The sequence below is a fragment of the Jatropha curcas genome, chromosome 6, assembly GCF_041381405.1.
Source record: "Jatropha curcas cultivar XTBG-Jc1 chromosome 6, XTBG_Jcur_1.0, whole genome shotgun sequence".
Lineage (NCBI taxonomy): Eukaryota > Viridiplantae > Streptophyta > Magnoliopsida > Malpighiales > Euphorbiaceae > Jatropha > Jatropha curcas.
The window spans coordinates 28,570,187-28,592,664 of record NC_143156.1 but is presented as its reverse complement, the minus strand read 5'-3'; the positions used below and the strand labels follow the sequence as shown (position 1 = coordinate 28,592,664).

At 33.4% G+C, this 22,478-nt stretch overlaps 3 protein-coding genes across 3 annotated transcripts; 1 reads left to right on the top strand and 2 right to left on the bottom strand.

The window, feature by feature from the left end:
* Nucleotides 1-6,126: 6,126 nt before the first annotated feature.
* On the top strand, nt 6,127-13,055 carry LOC105647140 (delta-1-pyrroline-5-carboxylate synthase; the record flags this gene model as incomplete). The annotated part of the gene is given in 21 exon segments (NM_001308693.1): nt 6,127-6,306; nt 6,656-6,727; nt 6,812-6,915; nt 7,197-7,299; nt 7,471-7,632; nt 8,065-8,342; nt 8,828-8,978; nt 9,137-9,301; nt 9,495-9,572; nt 9,891-9,980; nt 10,513-10,599; nt 10,710-10,796; nt 10,916-11,012; nt 11,111-11,214; nt 11,370-11,445; nt 11,663-11,813; nt 11,926-11,994; nt 12,130-12,196; nt 12,282-12,352; nt 12,624-12,690; nt 12,693-13,055. Coding segments are annotated over 20 exon segments (2,142 nt in total), but the record flags the coding sequence as incomplete, so codon positions are not given.
* Nucleotides 13,056-14,828: 1,773 nt separating this feature from the next.
* Nucleotides 14,829-18,116, bottom strand: LOC105649229 (putative disease resistance RPP8-like protein 2). The gene has a single exon (XM_012235824.4). It carries the CDS (start codon nt 18,000-18,002, stop codon nt 15,258-15,260), a length of 2,745 nt encoding a protein of 914 aa, XP_012091214.1. The 5' UTR covers nt 18,003-18,116; the 3' UTR covers nt 14,829-15,257.
* A 2,337-nt stretch (nt 18,117-20,453) lies between these two features.
* LOC105647151 (uncharacterized protein At2g39795, mitochondrial) lies at nt 20,454-22,068 on the bottom strand. Its single transcript, XM_012233150.3, has 3 exons — nt 21,716-22,068; nt 20,855-21,195; nt 20,454-20,765 (listed from the first exon to the last, which is right to left on the bottom strand). The coding sequence occupies exons 1-3, from the start codon at nt 21,980-21,982 to the stop codon at nt 20,606-20,608; spliced, it is 768 nt and encodes a 255-aa protein (XP_012088540.1). The 5' UTR covers nt 21,983-22,068; the 3' UTR covers nt 20,454-20,605.
* Nucleotides 22,069-22,478: the final 410 nt, after the last annotated feature.

Sequence of the window (22,478 nt, the reverse complement as noted above, 5' to 3'; positions counted from 1 at the left end):
TATTCAAGCACTTTCAGCAATTCCATGCTATGGTGGAAAGGGAGACTGGAGTGGCATTGAAGTGTTTGCGCACGGATAATGGTGGTGAGTATATCTCTAAAGAGTTTAGAGATTATTGCAGTCAGCATGGTATCAGGCATGAAAAGACAGTTTCTAGTATGCCTCAACACAACGGCATTGCTTGTCATAGCCCTCCCCTTGGTAAGTATTGTCCGCTTTGGGGCGTTACGTATCGCCGTCCCCCTCAGGCAAGGCCAGCACCTTAGGCAAATCCCACATCGGTTAAGTACGAGGGGGCGGTCCTATACATAAGAGGGGTGGTTCCTCAACTTGGTAGGCGCCTTTTGGGTGGGTTGCAAAGCCTGCCTGAGGGGACAAAACCGTGAGGGGGACGGCGATACGTAACGCCCCAAAGCGGACAATACTTACCAAGGGGAGGGCTATGACAATTGGTATCAGAGCCGACCCTCGTTCCTCTGGCCGGTGGTGGGGCAAACCTCAGCGAGGACGCTGAGTCCCCAAGGGGGGGTGTATGTGGCAAGGCCAGCACACCTTAGGCAAATCCCACATCGGTTAAGTACGAGGGGGCGGTCCTATACATAAGAGGGGTGGTTCCTCAACTTGGTAGGCGCCTTTTGGGTGGGTTGCAAAGCCTGCCTGAGAGGACAAAACCGTGAGGGGGACGGCGATACGTAACGCCCCAAAGCGAACAATACTTACCAAGGGGAGGGCTATGACATTGCTGAACGGATGAATCGCACCATTATTGAAAGAGTCAGATCCATGCTCAAAATGGCCAACTTACCAAAGCCATTTTGGGGGGAAGCTGTCAATACTGCTGTCTACCTAATCAACCGACTACCTTCAGCACCATTGGATTTTGATATCCCGGAGAAGGTCTGGACAGGTAGAAATATCTCATACTCTCACCTGAGGGTATTTGGCTGCAAGACATTTATGCATGTTCCAAAGGAGCAGAGATTAAAGCTTGATGACAAGTCAGTTCCTTGCACTTTTGTTGGTTATGGAGATGAAGAGTTTGGCTATAGGTTATGGACCCAGTGAAAAAGAAAGTTGTCCGGAGCCGAGACGTAGTATTCCACGAGAATGAGATCGTGGGAGAAACAACTTGTGAAGAATCCACAAGTGATGGTGTTGTTGATATTACACCAGGAAGCATTCCTATAGAAGATGCCACAGGAGGAGGAATGCCAGAATCAGAATAAGAAGAAGAAGAAGAGTCAGTCGTAGGGGATCAAGAGACAATTGTAGATGATAACAGTGATGCAGAGAGTGTTGAGCAGGGGGAGCCAGAGAACCCCATTCCACCAGAAGGAGTTGAACCTCAGTTAAGAAGGTCAACCAGAGAACGCCAACCATCTACAAGGTACCCTAGTTCTGATTACATTTTAATTTCTGATGAGGGGGAGCCAGAGAGCTTCCAAGATGTGCAATCTTGCAAAGATAGAGATTGCTGGAGAAAGGCCATGCAAGAAGAGATGAATTCTTTGAAAAAGAATGACACGTATGAGCTGGTGAAACTTCCAAAAGGGAAGAGAACACTCAAGAACAAATGGGTGTACAAACTGAAGAAAGATGATGGCAACCTAGTGAGATACAAAGCTCGATTGGTCGTCAAAGGCTTTACTCAAAAGAAAGGTATTGACTTTGATGAGATTTTTTCACCAGTTGTGAAAATGAGTTCTATTCGAGTTGTACTAGGTCTAGTAGCCAATTTGAATCTTGAGTTGGAGTAGCTTGATGTAAAGACCGCATTCTTGCATGGGGATCTAGAGGAAGAAATCTATATGGAACAACCAGAAGGTTTCAAGGTCAAGGGAAAAGAGGACATGGTTTGTCGCTTGAAGAAGAGCTTGTACGGGTTGAAACAAGCACCGCGACAATGGTATAAAAAGTTTGATTCTTTCATAGTGAATCAAGGCTACAAAAGGACAGATGCAGATCCTTGTGTATATGTTCAAAAATTCCCTGATGGTAAATTTATCATCCTTCTCTTATATGTTGATGATATGCTAATTGTTGGACCAGATGCACATATGATTAGCAAGTTAAAGAGTGATTTGTCAAAAGCATTTGACATGAAGGATTTTGGATCGGCAAGGCGAATTCTTGGAATGGAGATTATTCGAGACAGAAAGACCTGCAGGTTATGGTTATCGCAGGAAAAATATATTGAATGAGTTCTAGAGAGGTTCAATATGAAGAATGCTAAACCAGTTAGCACTCCGCTTGCCGCTCACTTCAAGTTGAGTAAGAAATCCTACCCATCAACAGAGAAAGAAAAAGGAGATATGTCAAATGTTCCATATTCTTCAGCGGTCAGAAGTTTAATGTACGCAATGGTGTGTACAAGACCAGATATCGCTCATGCAGTTGGCGTTGTGAGTCGATTTCTGTCAAATCCCCAAAAGGCACATTGGGAAGCAGTAAAGTGGATCTTCAGATACCTGAGAGGAACTTCAAAGTTATGTTTAACTTTTGGAGGTGAAAAGGCTGCACTTGTTGGTTACACAGATGCAGATATGGCCGGTGATCTTGATGAAAGAAAATCTACATCAGGATACCTATTTACATTCTCAGGGGGAGCTATTTCATGGCAGTCAAGATTACAAAATTGTGTTTCATTATCAACGGCTGAAGCAGAGTACGTTGCAGCAACGGAAGCTGGAAAGGAAATGCTTTGGTTAAAGCGATTCTTTCAGGAATTGGGTGTGCAGCAGGAAGAATATATAGTTTATTGTGATAGTCAAAGTGCATTAGACTTGAGCAAAAATACTATATATCATGCACGGACAAAGCACATTGATGTAAGATATCATTGGCTTAGACTTGCTATTGAAGAGAAGCAATTTCAGTTGCGGAAAATCCACACTGACAGAAATGCTGCAGATATATTAACAAAGGTCGTTCCGAAGGAGAAGTTCGAGCTATGTGTCAAAGCAGCAGGGATGGAGAGTCCCACCATGTAGTCGAGAGGGGGAGAATTGTTGTGGAGTCCCTCCTACATGTGGGACCCGCACAAGTTTGAAAAGAAAAAAATAATAACACGTTTTTTTTTGTTTTGGCAGTCAAAGAGAGACTGCCTAACAAACAAAGAAAAAGTCAAGGTTGTTGAACAACCATTATTGAATAATGTGCAAATTGCACCGAGATTATAGGCAAAGATGCGTTCAATTTTTCCTATAAATTGAGGTGTTTTGCTTCAGTTTTATATAAGAAGAAGTAGAGAGAGTTCACAGATTAATAAATCTGTTGGAGAGAATATATTTTAGGAAGAAGGTCCTAAAATTGGGAAAGAGAGAAAATAGTGAGGATTGTAATTTTGGGGTGTTTTTGGGAAACACTTTGTGTGCCACTATTTTTTTATAATCTCTTTTGTACCTACTATTTTTAGTAGAAGAATTATTCGGAGTTTTTTGTCCCGTGGACGTAGCCCATAACAGTTGAAGGGTGAACCACGTAAATCTCAGTGTTCTTATTTTTCATCTGGCATTTACGATAATTATTTAATTTTTTTATCGTGGTTATTATTTCTGGTGGATTCGATCGTCAATATCTAATATTTAATTATTGGAGGTATATATGGTAATAGTAATTTTATTTTATTTTTACCACCGGTATTTTTCTGCGGATCCACTCGGATCAGTTAGAATCCCAACAATTAAATAGTGCCATTTGGTATTTAATTTCTTAAGCAAAAAATTTTTACCCTTGGCATAAGTAAAAATTTTTTAACCTTGAGAAAAGAAAGCACCCATGGAATGAAATCAATGATAAAACTTTTTTTTATCCTCTCATGAAGGGTGATATGTATGAGGGATGATTATAAATTTATACTAATACCTTTATGATTTAAATAAATTTATATGATCTAAATAAATTTAAATAAATATCTTTTAAATTCACAGCTTACGCCTTTTGAACAAAAAAAAAACGATAACAAGATATATATTTTTGTATTTAAACAATTTTTTATTATCTAATTATTGGGGTGAACGATGTTGATTTGAATAGAAAATTATTTGAAATGTGCAGTTTTCAATCCGTGTTTATTGTCAGTGCATTCCATTCAAATGTATCTAAAAAGATCTTAACACTTGGATGGCTAAACGACAGCCAGGTATTCACTGCAGAAGTCAATTTGGCATCATCATGTTATAGTCCATTGGCAATTAACACATGGTCACTGAGTTTTACTTAACTTGTTCCAATTGGGTGCAAATCAATCATGTATTTAACTGTTTTTCCTTTTTGTTTTTTACTTATCAGCGAATTAGAAAAACATTAAAAATAATAATTCATAATTCATTATCTCAATTTTTAAATATTAATATAAATATCGTACCACCGAATATTATAAGTAATTAATATAATGTATTGATCAAGTCAAACCACTAAACCCCGTTTAAAAAATTATTTCTGAACAGGACGTTAACTGATGTGTAAACATTATATTTCCCCAAAATGGAGAAAATGGGAAGAAAAGCCTTTTTTTTTTTTTTTTTTGGCAATTTTTCTAAGACGAAGAAGGGAAAAAGAAGTTTACTGTTTTTTTCTTTTCTTTCAACGATACGTTTATACTTCTTATAGGCTGCCATGGATCTCTTCGCAGTAAGTAGGGTACAAAATCCAAACTCAAATTTTCACAACCACAAATTATTTTTAGATTTTAAATTCTCATATCGCTAAAATCCACGTGTCAGTTCCCGGTTATATATGTAGATTTTCAATTGCATAAAATTATTAAGTGAATGGAAAACATTAAATAGTTGATAATATATTTTATACTGGCAAAGGTGTAGAATTTAAGGAATATTTTTAATTGTGAGTAAGGTTGCATTTTAATAAAAAAAATTATATATTTAATTCTCACTTTTATTTTTTTTTTTTAACATTGTATAAATATTTGGATACTATATTAATTTAGGAAAAAAAAATTCAAGAAGACATTTGATAAAAGCTTTGCTAGTAATTTTAGTATATGCTATAGGAAGATTTTAAAACTATAATACTTTAAATGTAATTATGCAAAAAAAGAAAGTTAAAATTAATAATTAAATTAAATATTATAAAATATATAGTCATATGACTTTTGGAAAGAGGCCAGAACATAAAATTTGAATTATTTCATTTGAATTATTAATTATTTTTGTTTTTGTTCAAAAGCCTTTAATCATTGTATACTTTAAAAAAAATTCAGATTTTTCAATTATAGATTTGTAAATTATTGTTTTTCTTTTCATGTTTGGTAATTGATACTAACTATTTCTATTGTCAAATTTAATTGATTTCATATTTTATAACAGTGGATAATGGAGAGATATTTGAAAAGAAAATCTCTTTCTAATACTTTATCATAAAAAAAAAAAAAAAAGAATGACATTCAAAAATGAGGTGTTGATCAATTCATTTGAAGCTAGTCTATTTAACAATATAAAATTAAAAATATTGACACATTGAAAAAGAAAATAAAAAATATAATTTTGAGATTGATAAAGTAATATTTTATTATTTATTATTTATGTATTGCCCGGAAAATTTTTTAAAATCTGTTCGCTAATTCAAATATAGATGCTAATCTAATTAAAAAAATTGATTATTTAATTATTATTATCTCAACTCAACGGCCAAAACTAGATCTATGCATGTTTGTTTTGCATTGGAAAATGCAAATTACTGATATTAAATTAGAAAAATGAAAGCTGACCTAAAATCTACATTTTCCATACTAAAAAATCTATCAACTCTATTATTATAAAGTACAAGCACACCCACGGGACTAGCTAATCCGCAGGTCACGATTCTCTGTTCAAATGGAGACCCAACAAGCCACAAATTTTTTTTAATATATTAATAAAAATCAAAAATAAAAAAAATCAACAGACAATCACTCAATCAGGGATTGCCATTTTCCCTTTGTTCTTTGAAAAACCGCAGACAGATTGCCATTGAAGAAATTATAAAAAGGAAAGCCTTTACCTTCGGAATTTGGATTCATCTGTGTAACAGAAGAAAGAAACCAGACGAAACACGTCTCTTGTCTCTTTCCCTGTCTTTATTTCCACCTCTTCCTTTTTAAATACCCATTTTTTTCTCTTCACTAGTACATCACCTTATCAATCTCACTCTGTCTGTTCTCTCGTTTCCGGGTCGCCTCATAACATCGACCGAGTTGACGCGGTTCTTTCTTTTTTCCCTTTTCTTACCCGAGTTGTCTCCACCATGAATGATGGCGTGGATCGCTCTCGCGCATTTGTCAAAGATGTTAAGCGTATTGTTATGAAGGTCTTTCTCTTTTTTGTTCTTTGCATTTCATTATTTGTGGGTGAAATAATCTAAAAAGATTTGTTTTTGGAGCTTTTTGGCATTAGGAATTGACATTACCTTGGAGGGAGGGATTTTGTTATTGCATGTCCTTTTCAATGCATTGTCAGGGCGAAAAGTATATCTATTATGTTTTCTTTTTATGAAAAATTTTGGATGATTTAAATATTTTTAGAGAATGAGAATCTTAGATTCATTTGTTTGTTTTCTACTTTTGTTTCAAATGTTGGATTGGAAATGAATTTTACAATTGAGAGAAGAAAGTTTAGTTTTTTATACATTTACTGAGTTTGTGGTTCGGTTATCTAAGGTTGGGACCGCTGTTGTGACAAGAAGCGATGGGAGATTGGCGCTCGGGAGATTAGGTGCTCTTTGTGAGCAGGTAACGTTAATGGATTTTTTCCTATGCTTGAGGATTCTTTGAAGTGATAAAATTATGATATTTTCTCTATTTTTTGAATTGCAGATCAAAGAGTTAAACACTCAAGGCTATGATATTATTGTGGTGTCATCTGGAGCTGTTGGCATTGGTCGCCAGAGGCTTCGATACCGGAGATTAGTTAATAGCAGGTTCTTTCTTTTCCTCTGTTTTGTTTGATACTTGGTAGCATAATAAGGTTTTAATCATTTTTGGTATGACTACCAGGCCTTATTTAAGGAACCATGTACATGTTTCGTTTTGTATTTTTAATGGTGAAAATTGAGGCTTGGGTGGGTGGGGGAGGGAGCAGATTTGGTTCTATTATTCCGTTAAAAAGTGCTTGAATATTGATTGGAACATTGTTCCTTTGTGACATATTTTAAGCTAGCTGAACTGACTTTATACTTTAAATGCTTTATGTAAAACGCAGCTTTGCTGATCTCCAAAAACCACAAGTTGAACTTGATGGAAAGGCATGTGCAGCTGTTGGACAAAACAGTCTCATGGCTCTTTATGATACATTATTTAGTCAGGTGCCTTTCATTATTTGTTTTTTAGCTGAACCAAAATTGAACTTTTCTTCTTTGTTTTTACTTTTGAGAATATTACATATATATTTGTCTATCCTTTAAAAGGATTTTTATTTTTCATTTCATATTTTGTTCAGCAATTCATGTCCTGTTTACATATTTTGTTTGATGCAGCTGGATGTGACATCAGCACAGCTCCTTGTGACCGATAGTGATTTCAGAGATAAAGATTTTAGAAAGCAACTTAATGATACCGTGGAATCACTCATAAATCTGAGAGTTGTTCCTATATTTAATGAAAATGATGCGGTCAGTACCAGGAAAGCTCCATATGAGGTTTGTAGATGTGGGCTGCCCTATTTCACTAGAAAATCCAATGTTCAAGTCAATGATCAAGTTAAGAAAGACCAGACATAGTACTTGGGCGAATTTTCATGGTGACCTTATGGTCCTAAAAGTTTCAGATATTTATTTATTTATTTGGTACAAAAGGTTCTAACTATTATCATGTCTAAAGCATATCGTGTAAAAGCTTGTAGTAAAATCTTTCTTTTGAGACTCAAGTTGATAATATGTTGAAACCTATTTCAACTTAATCCCTCTAAACTTTTTTGGGGTCATTAACAATATGAAATGTCCTTATCTTTGTGTACTTTTTCAATATCTTATATAATTCGTTTTATGAATTCCTTCTTTTTCAATCTGATACCTATATTCAATTGCAATCCAAACAATTTCCTTGTCTTCTGATCATGATAAATCGTGCAGGATTCTTCGGGTATTTTTTGGGATAATGACAGTCTATCAGCTTTGCTTGCTTTAGAGCTAAAAGCTGATCTTCTTATCCTCTTGAGTGATGTTGAGGGTCTTTACAGTGGCCCTCCAAGTGACCCACGCTCAAAGCTGATCCATACATACGTTAAGGAGAAACATCAGGGAGAAATTACTTTTGGTGATAAGTCCAGGGTGGGAAGAGGGGGCATGACAGCCAAAGTAAAAGCTGCTGTCAATGCAGCTTATGCTGGCATCCCTGTTGTCATAACCAGGTATGCTTCTATTCTTATTGCCATGCAGGTTCAGGGTAAAGCAGTTTTGTTTTGAATTTGTTTATATCATAACAACCTTTTCTCCTATGTTTAATCTTATTAAAAAGTACATTGGTATTTGGTTGCAATTAAAATATTCCCTGTCATTACTATGACATGTAATCTTCAATATAAGCAACGATGTCTTAGTTTCAGTAGTTTCCACACTTCTTCTTGAGTTGTTTTAACTGATTGTTATGTGGCTACTTATTTTTGCTCTCAACCATGTTATGTGGGTGTTCTGCAAAGGAAAAAGAAATGGAATAAGATATTTTTCCCATCACTTTTCTCCTTTTTAAAAAGAAAGCCAATGAATGTTTTCATTTTGGAAGTTTGTGGCGTTTTCTAGGTTAATCTAATTGTTTGAGTTGTTTGTACATTTGATACTGGATTGAAATGAGTTCTTTCTTTGGGCATGCAATGATTTATTGGTTATCTCTTTAAAGTGGGTATGCTCCGGAGAACATAACTAAAGTCCTTCAAGGAGAGCGTGTTGGAACTCTCTTTCATCAAGATGCACATTTATGGACCCCATTTAAAGAAGTTAGTGCGCGGAAGATGGCAGTTGCTGCACGGGAGAGCTCCAGACGGCTTCAGGTAACATAAATAGATGCATAATTTAGGGATATACCGACGTAAAATGTTTAAAATCCTTTGTTTCTTTTGAAAATGGAGGTGTTCTCTTGCTCCATGATTTTAGCATACGTATTTGTTTTCTTCCAGCAGCATAATAAAGATAGAATCTTGCTCTGTAGGCATTGACTTCTCAAGAGAGGAAAAAGATTTTGCTGGACATAGCTGATGCTTTAGAAGCCAATGAAAAGCTGATCATTATTGAAAATGAAGCTGATGTTGATGCTGCACAGATAGCTGGATTAGAAACATCCTTGGTTGCTCGACTAGCTTTAAAGCCTGGAAAGGCAAGACACTGCTGGATTTAATTTGAATAATTTATACATTTATTTATTTTTAATTACTCCTATTACTTGTGGTTGCTGTCCAAGTTTATTTATTTCCAATAACTGTTGTTATTTTTTTTTATAAATAATCTGGTTGTTTTTATGTCTTTGTTTTTTCTTTTTGTGTTTGTATAACATCTATTGACAATGACAGATTAAAAGTCTGGCAAACTCTATTCGTGTGCTTGCAAACATGGAAGATCCAATTGGTCAAGTTTTGAAAAGAACTGAGGTAATCATTTATATTCTTCTGGTTCATGACTTTAGGGATCTCCATTCAGGCTTTAAGTTTTTCGACACACTCAAATAATGGCCAAACCATATTTATGTTTTCTCTAAAAATGCTAAGATGATTTCTTAGAAATGAAAATAACGCAAGCTAAGCCTTGTATGAAGAACTTATTCGTCAGTATGCTATTGCAAAATAAAATTCTATTGTGAGGTATGAATTGCATTTAATTGTGGACAAATTTCATAAAGTTTTCTACAATAATATGTTTTCTTGTTCTTTTGCTTATTATTTTATGATTGTAATTTTTCATGTATCCAGCTGGCAGATGGACTCCTGTTAGAGAAGACATCATCTCCTTTAGGTGTTCTTCTGATTATTTTTGAGTCTCGACCAGATGCACTGGTTCAGGTAGATAAGATTACATATTTTATACCACTTGCTTTAGCTAATATGGTCTGGTTAATATGGATGCATTTGTATGTTTTATTATCATGTAGCCAGTTGAACTCCCTTGGTTTATAATATTTTGGATATGGGTCAAACATAGGTTAAAGTGAGCCTAACGGCGGCCCTATATAACTGCTGCCCATTTCAAAGAAGACTTGCATTATCATTGTCATTTTCTGTCTTAAATGCATGGACTTTTGCGTGCATATGCAGGCGATAGTATCTGCCTGCGTGCTGTTATAGGCGGTAGTATCTGCCTATGAACAAAGTATCAATACATGTTTGAAAAATGGGTTACAAATTTGAGAACGTCAATTCGAAGATCTATATTCTTCATACCGACAAATTAAAGAGTTACTTCTTCATTGTCCAAAGTCCTTATCTCTTGTTGATTGAAATTAGAAGAACGTGTAGGTGGATGTGTTGTGTGTTTTCACTGTAAGCTTTTTGTTTTATATTTCTTCTTACCTTGAACTTGCTATTATTTGAATAGATAGCTTCTTTGGCTATTCGAAGTGGGAATGGGCTACTCTTGAAAGGAGGAAAGGAGGCCAAGCGGTCAAATGAAATTTTGCACAAGGTTTGGTGCTTTTATGATTAGCGTTTTTGTAACAATTATACTTAGAAAAAGAAAAGCTTAATCAAAATCGTCAAATCATATAAAAAAATTTTTCTTTGTAAAATTTACAGGTCATCACTGCAGCCATCCCTGAAACTGTTGGTGGAAGACTTATTGGACTCGTGACATCAAGAGATGAAATTCCGGATCTGCTCAAGGTGGGTAGTCTTGTGAGACAAAAGTCAACTAAATGGCAATCTGTGTGAACATTGAGAATTACAATTGATACTTGTAAACTAAAATTACAAGCTGAATTTTATTTTCCTTTGTGCATCAGCATGATGATGTAATTGATCTTGTGATTCCAAGAGGCAGCAATGCACTTGTTTCTCAAATCAAGGCATCAACTAAAATTCCTGTTCTGGGTCATGCTGGTGAGTTTGGTCATGTTTCACAACTTATTTATTCAATATGCATGGTCTATACTAGTAATATTCTAGATTCTGTGGTAAAGCTGTATTTTACTGCTCAGATGGAATTTGTCATGTATATGTTGATAAATCTGCTAATATGGAAATGGCAAAGCGCATTGTTCTTGATGCAAAAGTAGATTATCCTGCAGCCTGCAATGCAATGGTATTTCTGGAACCATTTATTTTTATTTATTCATTATGGTTCTATTCTTTAAAACTTGCATGAGTTTTGTGTATATCCAAATCCACATTTGTCAGTTCCCTTTGTTTGTTCATGACTTGCACAATTCTTTTGTGGTGCTCTTTTGCCATGTGCAGGAAACACTTCTTGTGCACAAGGATTTGGTGCATGCTGATGGATTCAATGAAATCACAGTTGAACTTCGCACCGAAGGTAGGGAATTCCCCTTGTGAGCTATACCACATCTTGATGATGTTACTTTCCGAATATTCTGAGTGTTGTTCTTTATCTTATCCAATCAACATCAAATTGAAAAAAATCAATTTACCTTGTTCATTTTCATATGGTATCAAAAGCTTTGGAATGGTTCAACACACGCTTCTAGAATGTATGAAGGATCTGTGAATGGCTAACTCATGCTTCCTTTCAGGTGTTAATTTGTATGGTGGACCAAGGGCAAGCAAGGAGATGAACCTACCAGAAGCATATTCATTTCATCACGAGTATAATTCTATGGCTTGCACAATTGAAATTGTTGATGATGTGTATGCAGCCATTGATCATATACATCAACATGGAAGGCATGTTTGCGCCCTTTTCTGAGCAATAGCAATTGCAGATATTTCTTAATTTTCATAGCTCTTTGAAAATTTATCTGGAGATGCTCATATTGTTTTATACTCTTATTGACAGTGCGCATACTGATTGTATTATAGCTGAAGATCATGAAGTTGCAGAAGTTTTTCTACATCAAGTTGACAGGTAAGAATGACTGCCATTTGACATCATCTCTGTATTAGTTTCTGTCTCCTACAATTATCTCTGTACTCAATTGACCATAATTTAGTTCATGTAAATGGGTTAGGTGAAATGATGCTTGTAAATTTTTATTTGCAGTGCTGCAGTTTTTCATAATGCAAGCACAAGATTCTCTGATGGGGCTCGATTTGGCTTAGGTGCTGAGGTAAAATATGGTTTCACAATTATTTTGAGAATCAATTGAATTATTCATGGTGCTCATAGTTGATTTCTATTTGATGGATGAATAGGTTGGAATAAGCACAGGTAGAATTCATGCTCGTGGTCCTGTTGGAGTTGAAGGATTGTTAACTACAAGATGGTATGAATATGCTTATGACATACGTATCTATAGCTTATGACTTAGATATACAGCTAGCCACCCCTTTTTCCTTTAGGGTTTGAGATCACATAGAAATTCATTTTTAGATTCATCTATAAGTTAAAATTTATACTATCTAGAAGGGCATCTGCAAGTTTTTGTAATATTTTCTTGATGAAGTTTTTGTTTGTTATTCTGAAAAACAGCCATTAACTTCAATTTCTATTTTGAAACGAGGATCATCCTAACACTTTTCTAATATCAAATGCAGGATTCTAAGAGGAAGTGGGCAGGTAGTGGATGGTGATAAAGGGGTCATATATACCCACAAGGATGTAACCCATCAAGCGAACGGGTATGCGCCTCACTCACACAAAAAAGAAGGCAAATGAAGAGTTCGTACCGCGCTTGAAAAATAAAAACATGTTCTTAGTATTCTACGACAATGGTGATGCTGCCTTCTTTATTATCGGCCATCGCATCTCATCGTGTTATATCATAGTGTTATTTAATGTTTTGCATCCTCTTATTACTATGTAATCCTACTTTAGGCAGGTCATAAATCCATCTCATTTCTTGACCTGATGAGTGATGAGTATTAGTAAACTGCAGATTATGATAAAGTTTGTAGCATTTAGGTAGTATGTGTACAACTGAGAAATGTAATCCATTTTCCTAAAATTATGAGGTGATTTTTTAGTTATTTTTTACTGTATTTTTTGTTGGAGTAAGTGGTCTGATGAGTTAGAATACAAGGGTAAAAATATTATTTACTTAACCCAGTACGTAATTCCATGGTGCTATCAGTAACTAGGAAGGAAATGTTCTCCAGATTCTAAAGCATTGCCCTTTTCATAAGACCTTCAAGAAATAATCCTTTGTTTACTTTTATATGTTATTTTGAGGTTTTTGCATGAAGTGGGTAAATTGTTTATAATTTGATTAAATTATCTTTTATTTTATTTAATTGTTTGAATTTTAAGAATTATCTTTTCATTAATCTGTAAAAGATAAAAATAGAGCATTCTATGTTTAATGCAACATGAAAATACAATTAGACATTAAATCAATCACCTGATTATGAAAATTTATTCTTTTTATAGTGCAACAAAAGTTTTGGTCTGTTGGGTAAAATTAATTTATGTTTATGTGTGTCTGAGTAATGGAAATTAACAAGAATTAGGATCTGCAAGCCCAAGTGAAGAGATGAGCTTAAAAAAAAAAAAAAAGATAAAGCTAATAAAAATTATCCAAACATATGGGTCTTGAGTAATATTTTATTTTGTTTTTAGGATTTCTTAGCTCATAAATACTTAAGTTTTCGGTATTGTTAGTGAAATAAAAAGATTTAGGTTTTTCCATTTTATTCTATCAAATTCGAGTGAGGTGAATTTTCTTTGATTCTTCGTTAAATTTGCTTTCGAACTTATCAAAATAATTAATTTTTGTAACATTCAATTTTCCATCTTGATACATTTGGTTCATACCTCTAATTAAGTTTAGGTCAGAATCTGTTATTCCTTCCGAGAATAAATTTTTAATTTGAAAATTAGGGTTTTAATTTGAGATTTAGGATTTCATATAATAAATTTACTTTTGCAATGTCAAGGCGCAATTCTTAAGGTTGTGATCGTTTAGGACTTCTGTAGATATTATGTGTCCTAGTAGCTTTTAGTTTTTCTTACAACCTAAGTGTACCTTCAACTACTAATCCTTTTTTTTTTTTTTGAACTCAACTATTAACAATTCAAATTATATATTTTGTCTTGGCTTTCTGAAAATTTCTACCATTTTATTTTTTCAAAATGTTCACAAGTTTTAATTTTGCTAGGAAGAAAATGTGGATGAAAGGAAACATTTTGGTCAATTTATAAATTTCTACATAAGAAGGGTAAAGATTTTTTTTTTTTTTCTTTTCCAAAATAATTAACTATTCAACCCGTGAAGACTGCAAAAGCAATGCATTTTCAGCTTTCACCAACGCCTAAAATAAATCACGCATGCACCAAAGCCACTGGCAAAGGACAAACCTTTGACCAAAATTTCCTTCAAAAGCTAGCTGTGTACTGCGGCAGGTTTTCAGTAGCTTTCAGTGTTTATTTTTTTTATGGTATTTAATAATGTAATATTTGAATTAGCTTGTAAATATTAAGATATATGATACAAAAATTAATCTGTAATATTTAGCTTTTAGCGTTTTATGAAAGTGTATTTTAACAGCTACTAGTTACTCAACAGTTAAACACCACCAAAACAGCAAAGCTAATGTTGTCGATCAGAACTTTAATATATAATGTTTTTTAAGTGAATTTGTTACTGTGTCAGCCACACTGAATCTTAATTTCTCTTGAAAATTCTTTCTAATCTTCACATTGTTTTTGGAAATAGTTTTGGAAATTGTATTATGATTGTTATAAGCCCCGTTTAAGCATGAAAATGAAAGAGAGATGTCTTAAAATTAGTTTAATAAAAGTAATTAAGATAAAATTTCAAATGTATTAGTGTAATTCATATATATGTAGAATACATAGAGCAGTTGATTTACAAAGAGCTATTAATTCCAAAATTAGAAACAACGATTGACCCACAAATTGCAATATTAAGCTTATACAAAGAAAATTTGTCAGGACTCCTTCAGGATTCCACATCACAATATTTATGTGTGGTGTGGTTCTTTCAGTGTTGTGGTGCGTGGAGCTAATCCTTCGAGATTTCACATTACTTGTAAAGAATGTACGAGATATATGAATTGCTATGTTCTGTCAAAATTGCTATAGTTTCCTTCGAGATTCCACATTGCTTGTGAAGTATGCAGGAGATATATGAATTAGCATGTTCTGTCAAAATTGCTAGTTTTGATGAAAAACTTGTACTGTTTTTTTTTTTTTATACGTTTTTCCAAGAATTAATAAGGCATAGATATGGATGGTATATGGCGAATCTTGTCGAAATCCTCCCCTTCTTCTCCATCGATAACTTGAATCCTGTTCTTAAATTCTTCTGGCATCCAAAAGATTTGCAGTTGTTGTAAAGTAGTGATAGACTTCAATCCTTGAGGTAGCATTTTCAATTTCTGAACTCTTATTATACATAAAGTCTCTAGACATTTCATTGCATTTTCCTCTACTATCCATTCTTCTACTTCCTTCAACCGACGAATATGAAGTCTTTCGAGTTGAGGGAATCCATTGGCAGAACAAACCAGTTTAGACCCTTGATATGAATCTTCATCTAATGCCAGAAATCTTAAATTAGGCAGCTTTTCTAGTATAACCATTGGATCCTGCTTTAACTTGGAACCGAACAATCCTAATTTGGAAAGACTTGCTGGTAGAAATTCCAAGTTATGATGGAGAGAATTTGAGTCTTCTAGTATATGTCCATATAACTTTGCTTTAATTAGCTTCTGGCAACTAGAAAGTGGTTCTAAACTTGGAAATAAACCTCCTGGTAACATCAACATTTTCAAGGAGCGAAGACGACCTGATGCGAAGATAAGAGAGTTTAGAATTAAATCTGCTTCCTCTATTTTCTCAAATTCAATTCCTATGTTTCTAATATTGTTCAATTTGGACATTGCATCTCTTCTTATCAGATTCTTTGCTTTTATCCACTTCAAAGTCTCAAGTTCTGTTAACGTGTCCAGTCTAAACCTTCTTGCAACTGTTCTGTCTACTAACAAATGCCTTAAACTTTCTAATTTCCAGAATACATTAGGGAAGCTTATCCAATAATTATCTCTCACATCAAGAGTGTATAAATTCTTCAAATCACCTATTGACCATGGCAATAGTCCTCGTAGTTCAGTTTCTCGTAATCCGAGATATCTCAAGTGAATCATATTACCAATTTCTTGAGGGAGGTATATTACAATTAGCTTCTGCAGATTCAATACTCGTAGTAGTCTAAAATTCTTGAAAACAAAATCTTTTTGCTGCTTTGTCATTAAGATGTAGTCATTATTTCTAATGAAGTAATAAAGAGAACAAACACCTTCCAACATTGGTATATATGAAATTGCAATATCAATTTGTCGGTCTGCACTAAGATGAGCAGCAACTCTTCGTGTTGTTAACTGCAAATTCTGATTAGTACCAGGATAATCCGAAACATGGCGTCTAATGACACCAAGAAAATTCTCTTCTCTTGCCTTTGACAAGCACATATCTCTAATAAGATCATGAATGTGACAAGATTTTATACTTACTTTAGTGTATTTCATTTCGTGTACTTGAACTATGCACCTACTAACTAGTTCTTCTAAATATTGTTCTGCTACATCTTCTATTGTCTCATCTTCTTCTCCATCTAATGGTTTTGACACAAAACCTTCTGCAATCCAATTCCTAATTAATGTTGTTTTATGAATATGCTTTTTCTCAGGAAACTGAGAAAGATAAAGAAAGCATGGCTTTAAGCGAAATGGTAAATCATGGTAACTCATGTATAATATGGCATGCACTCCATGGTGTGACTTGCTGATTTCTAGTTCCAATTTTCTTTGCACAGCCTCCCATTCCTCTAGCGACTTCTTTGTTGCCAATAAGCCTCCAAGTAAAACAATAGCTAGAGGCAATCCTTGACAATGTTTCACCATCTCCTTTCCAAGCTTTTCAAACTCTGGCAAGAAACTATGCTGTTCAAGAATATTTGCTGCGAACACTTTACTGCAGAAAAGTTTCCAGCTTTCATCATCTGTCAAAAATGGTAGCTCAATTGGAGAAATCACATAAAGATCAGTATGCATAGCAACTTCTTTGTTACGTGTGGTGAATAAAATTTTGCTCCCTATACTTCCATTAGGTAAAGCAGATTTCAAACTATGTAAAGTCTCAATTTCATCAATATCATCAATAACTACCAAGTACCTCTTCTGTTTTAAAACACTGTAGACCTTAAAAATTAAGTCTTTCTCTTTTTCAGCCATGTTCACAGGAGAGCCAACCTGAGTCAAGACTTCATATAAAGCATCCTTTAATGAAAATTCTTGCGAAATGACAATCCAAGCATGACTATCAAAATGTTTCTTAACAGCAACAGAATTGTAAATTTTCTTTGCAAGAGTTGTCTTACCAATTCCTCCTAGGCCAAAAATAGAAATAATACTCACTTGTGCTTCTTCCTTAAACAATTTGCTCATCAATTCCCAAGTAGTGATCTCCAACTTCACAACAACATCTTCTCCCTCAAAATGTGGATGTGATCTTCTCAGATGGGTAGAACTCGTCCCGACTTCTTCACAAATAGATTTGATTCCATAAGCTTGAAGGTTATTGGTAACATCCCAAATCCTAATATGGAGTGATTTGATTTGTTTTTCCATTTCGTGGAGATGATAATATCTGGTGAATATAGAGGCAAGTTTATTGATGAATGAAGCAATTCCAACACCTTTACCAACACTATTAACGAGAAAAGTATCAACAGCATCCTCAGCTTCATAAACGACATTTCTAATTTCAGCTACCCAATTGCGAATGCACTCATCCTTTTCTTGCTTGAAGTCTGCATCTTTCAAGAAAAGCTGCATTTCCTTAAGTTCAAGTTGCAACTGCGAAACTTCATCTTCCAAACCATGAAGAAAACCTGCCTCATGGATGAGGACGTTAGAAATTCTCTCAATGGCAAGACAAACAATGGCCTCAGCCATTTTTTTTCCTTAGTTATAACAAACGGAAGGAACTGAGAAGTTTCTTTGATTGAGAGGATAGTTATTAATATTCATGAAGAGAAAAATAATTATTATTGTTTCTTGTATTTTGGAAGAAGTTTATAAAGAACACCTAAATATGGAAAATTTCTTTCTTTAAAATGACTGGTTAAGTTTACAGCCTTAAAAAGGCAAACAATTCTTTTTTAGAAGCTAAGATAAACGTTAGCAAGTGAAAAAATTTCTACAAAATGAATGGTTAAATTGAAATGACAATATTTCAAGTATTGAATGCCAATAATATTGCAATCCCACAGCCATAAGATTGATTTGCCTAATCTTCCAATGGATAGCTCAAAACTTAAGGTCTAGAATCGATGCTTAATAAATAAATTAAATAGCAAGAATTGAACTAAGATTATATTATTTTCAATGAATGGCTGTTTATATATATAATTTTTATCAGTTAATTATCGATTATTCGGAAAAACGAATATTATCAATGTGAAAAGTTGACTGTTTGATACTGCTATTCTTCTTCCTCAGCAAGATGGCGATTGCTGAGCGTTTTTCTAACTTGACCTGTTCATGCGGACCATTTTTTGAAGAACATGACCTGTGACTATTTCTTGAATTCTGTTATTCCCGTTTTAATCCCTTCCTTATCCCAAATTGGTTCTCATTTTCAGTGATGTTATAAATATTTACCAAGAATTTTAACCCTCTCTCTTGTCCAAAATATTTATGTGGTTGTTTGTTAGGGATATATAACTAGAAACCTTCGATTCCCATTCAAAATTCTAGAAATTTGTCTGAATTATAATTATGATAGTGTAATTATAGTATTTAATTTTTCTCCAATATCTCAAAACTATATACTAAATTAGACTATTAATCAACCATCAAAAAGCATCTCTCTTGATTTAATAAGATCATCAAATCAGTGAAATATATTGTATGGATTAGTAGATAATTTTAATATATAATTTGACATGAAAAATATGCCATGAATTAGTTAAAATGAAAGGTTGATGAATACACAATATGGATCACTTAAAATACAAAGTTGGTGATTTTTTACATGTCAAAGTCCTGTAAATAGTGATAAAACTATTCCTAATCTTGTATATTGTGCAAGTTCAATAGAACATATAGTGCTCAAAAGGATATTATAAACTATAAATTATAAAAAAATTCATCTCGTATTTAAAAAAAAAAATGATTGAATCAAACTATAAAAACATTTATGGAATTAATTTTTTCAATATGTTTTAGATTAGATAGGAAGAAAGAAGTTTTTTAGTCAAATTACATGTTTTTTATTCGTAAATGAGATTATAAACTTTGAGTAATGTTCACTCACCTATCATAATTAACAACTAGAAAGTTTCATTTTTATAACCAAATACCTTAAAAGTTTTAATCAAAGTTTAATTTAATGTTTAACATATTAATCCCTAAAAATAAATAATAAAAAAAGCATCAGTGTCTAAAGTCCATCGGTAGGAAAATTTTAACTAAAATTAAAAAAAACAAAAATAAAGCTATCTATCTTTAAAAGTTTAGTTTTGATATTATTATTCTGTTTGTTAATTTGAAATGATATCATTATATCTATTTTAGGCTCCATTCGGTAAACTAATTGTTTCAGTGGCATTTCATTAAATTTTAATTTAGTTTTACTAGCATTTCATCAAATGATAAAAGAGAGTAGTCATCGAACATTGAAAAATCCATTATATCCTCAACAAATGTTATAATTTTTTTTCACTTAGTCAAATAAATAGGCAAAATATCAGACTCCTTCCGTCCAATATATATAGGCTCTCCATCCAATATATATAGGCTCGCTTTCCTTTTTCGTCTGTCTCAAAATGTAATCCTATTTCATTTTTTTAAAGATCATTTATTATGTAATTTCTTAATGTACCACTATTTAATGTACATCTTTATTCCTAATTGTACATATATCATTTAATATTATAAAGAGTTAGTTTTGGAAAATGCTAAACAAAAAATATAATTTAACTACATTATCTAGTTTTTCTTAATCTATGTAAAACTAAAACTAAGCCTATACATATGAGAGGGAGGGAATATCATTTAGCCTCCCTCAGCTTTTATATTTTGTATGATGTTGAGCATGAAACGATGTCATGTACACCCAAAAGAATGTAACTTTAAAGTACTAAAGAAAAAGAAAAAGAACAGAAAGAAAAAGAAAAGATGAGAGCAATTAGTGGTATCACTTTTTTATAATTTCTCAAAGATTAAACAGGACAACATCAGCTTCTGCATTAACACATAAACATTATCCTACTACAAAAATTAACAAAACTTAAGCAAACAAAGAAAGTTTTTAGAAACTTAATAGTAATACTTAGGAGAATACTTATGCGAGACAATGTATAAATGCAATACTATCCAAAATTCATTTGTAACTGTAACACCTACAAAAAGATATATATTCTTGGTATTCAATGAACTTCTCTCAAGAGAATTGCATACACTTCACAAAGAGAGTAGAACTACTATGAAATCGTCAAAGTATTCTAGCAGTTGAATTCTACAAAGCAAAGAAAAAAAATTGTAGAAATAAATGTTCATGCTTCAATAAAAGTCTTGAGGTTCTTCAACCAACCCATGAATTCCCGACTGTCTTTGTTAATCATATACTCGTGGAGGAAATTGGTTGTGCTGGGCTTTATTCCCCTAATCTCCAGGTACTTGTGAAGAGCATTCTTTAATTTCTCATCCAAATTGCTGCAAATTATGAAAAAAGAAACTTATATTACCAAATTAATCAAGGTAAACCATCATTAATAGCTAATAGAGAAGCAACAGCAGCTTACTGGAAGTTAGGCCCCTCATAGGCAATTTGATCTTCAGAAGTTTCTGGATTTTTAACCGAGAAGCTATCAATTGCAATCTCATCAGGGTAAGCAACGCATCCAAATTCAAGAGAAGTTCCACTTCGTTTAGAGACAGTAACAATTAATGGGAGGCTAGATCGAGTTGGTTTCTCAATATCATCAGTGTCATTGTCAATCTCATTATCTTCCCCTGTAACAAGATCAGGCATGTGAACTTCAACCTTCACAAGTTCACCTTCATATTGTCTTGTTAGAATTACACTTTGTTGCCCTGGATTATCATCAATCTTGAAAGGGAAATCTTTTGGAATCTCTTCAACCTATCAAGCACAAAACAAAACATATAGTATGAATGATTACAAAAGCGGCACTTTATCAAAAAGCCACATGCAATCAAATTGGCAATAGGTTTAAAAATGCTTCTATGAGAATGAAACTATGCTCTTTCATCAGATAAGCAAAATCAAATAAAAAATCAAAACTATTACATAAATTAAACATGAGAAATTCATAAATGAATTCTATTATGATGTGCACCGGTTACAAGACAGTTTTTTCTCTTCTTACCCTCTAAATGACCAAACAGAACCATGATAACATTTCAAAGTTAAGTCTAAACTCATCTTACACCTCTTCCTTGTCATAGACACGTGTTCCAATTTTTTTGCAAGCTAGAACAAAGAACAAACAGGGATTTCGTAACTCAATTTTCTCCCATTTTCTCATTCCACAGAAATTAAATACAAAAACTAAACGAATTAATAATCTTTCCATCCATAAGTTAAAACAACATAAAACAATCACAGTCCATTTTCATTAAAAGAAAAAAACAATACTTACCCGTTCATGATCATCGGTTTCCTGAGCCACCTTGATCTCTGAGTCAATGACTCGGAGAAGCAACTCGCTCGAGCTCGGCTTCTTAGCATCAGCAGCAGTAGAATAGTATTGTGGAACAAAAATGGGTTTTTTGTGGAAACAATTGATATCGTGATTTAATGCAGGAAAGAGGGAAGCAACGTAATTTCTATGGCTTACCCGGGCGATTCGAGTAGCCAGTGGAGCCAAATTGGTCGCCGATTTGCGGAGAATCGCGGAGAACACCATCTTCCTCTGTTTCAGAGTTCTGGATTAAATGAAATAGGGTTTAGTAAGGGTTTAGGGTTTCTACTTGAGATTGATTTGAGTATATTCTCCACGGTTTGTATCGTTACAGTGAAATCAGTGACCACTATTATGCTGCCATGTAATAATAATATACATAATTTTTTTTTGGAAAGGAAAAAATATACATAATATAATATAATACTACAAATAGCAAGTGACATCACTTTTGATTAATTCTCTAAACATAGTTAATCAAAATTAAGAAGAGAAACTCAATTTAAAAATTAAGAAGAGAAACTTATCAAATTTAAGTGTAGTTTTTAATGTATTGGAAAAATTTGTTGGCTCGAGTTTAATTTTTTTGAATTTGATAAATTTTTCTTGATTTTATAATTTAATAAAATAAAATATAAATTGCTTATAAAAAATAAAAAAAAAAATAAAAAATAAAAAAAAGAGAAACTCATTGTAAAATATGTACATTTCTTACTTACCC

Excerpts from the sequence above, each read along its gene's own strand:
- LOC105649229 (XM_012235824.4), bottom strand. The coding sequence starts at position 18,002 with ATGGCTGAGGCCATTGTTTGTCTTGCCATTGAGAGAATTTCTAACGTC.
- LOC105647151 (XM_012233150.3), bottom strand. The coding sequence starts at position 21,982 with ATGGTGTTCTCCGCGATTCTCCGCAAATCGGCGACCAATTTGGCTCCA. Across the intron at positions 21,196-21,715 it reads AAACCGATGATCATGAACGG|GTTGAAGAGATTCCAAAAGA; the intron begins GTAAGTATTGTT and ends TGTGCTTGATAG. Across the intron at positions 20,766-20,854 it reads TATGAGGGGCCTAACTTCCA|CAATTTGGATGAGAAATTAA; the intron begins GTAAGCTGCTGT and ends CATAATTTGCAG.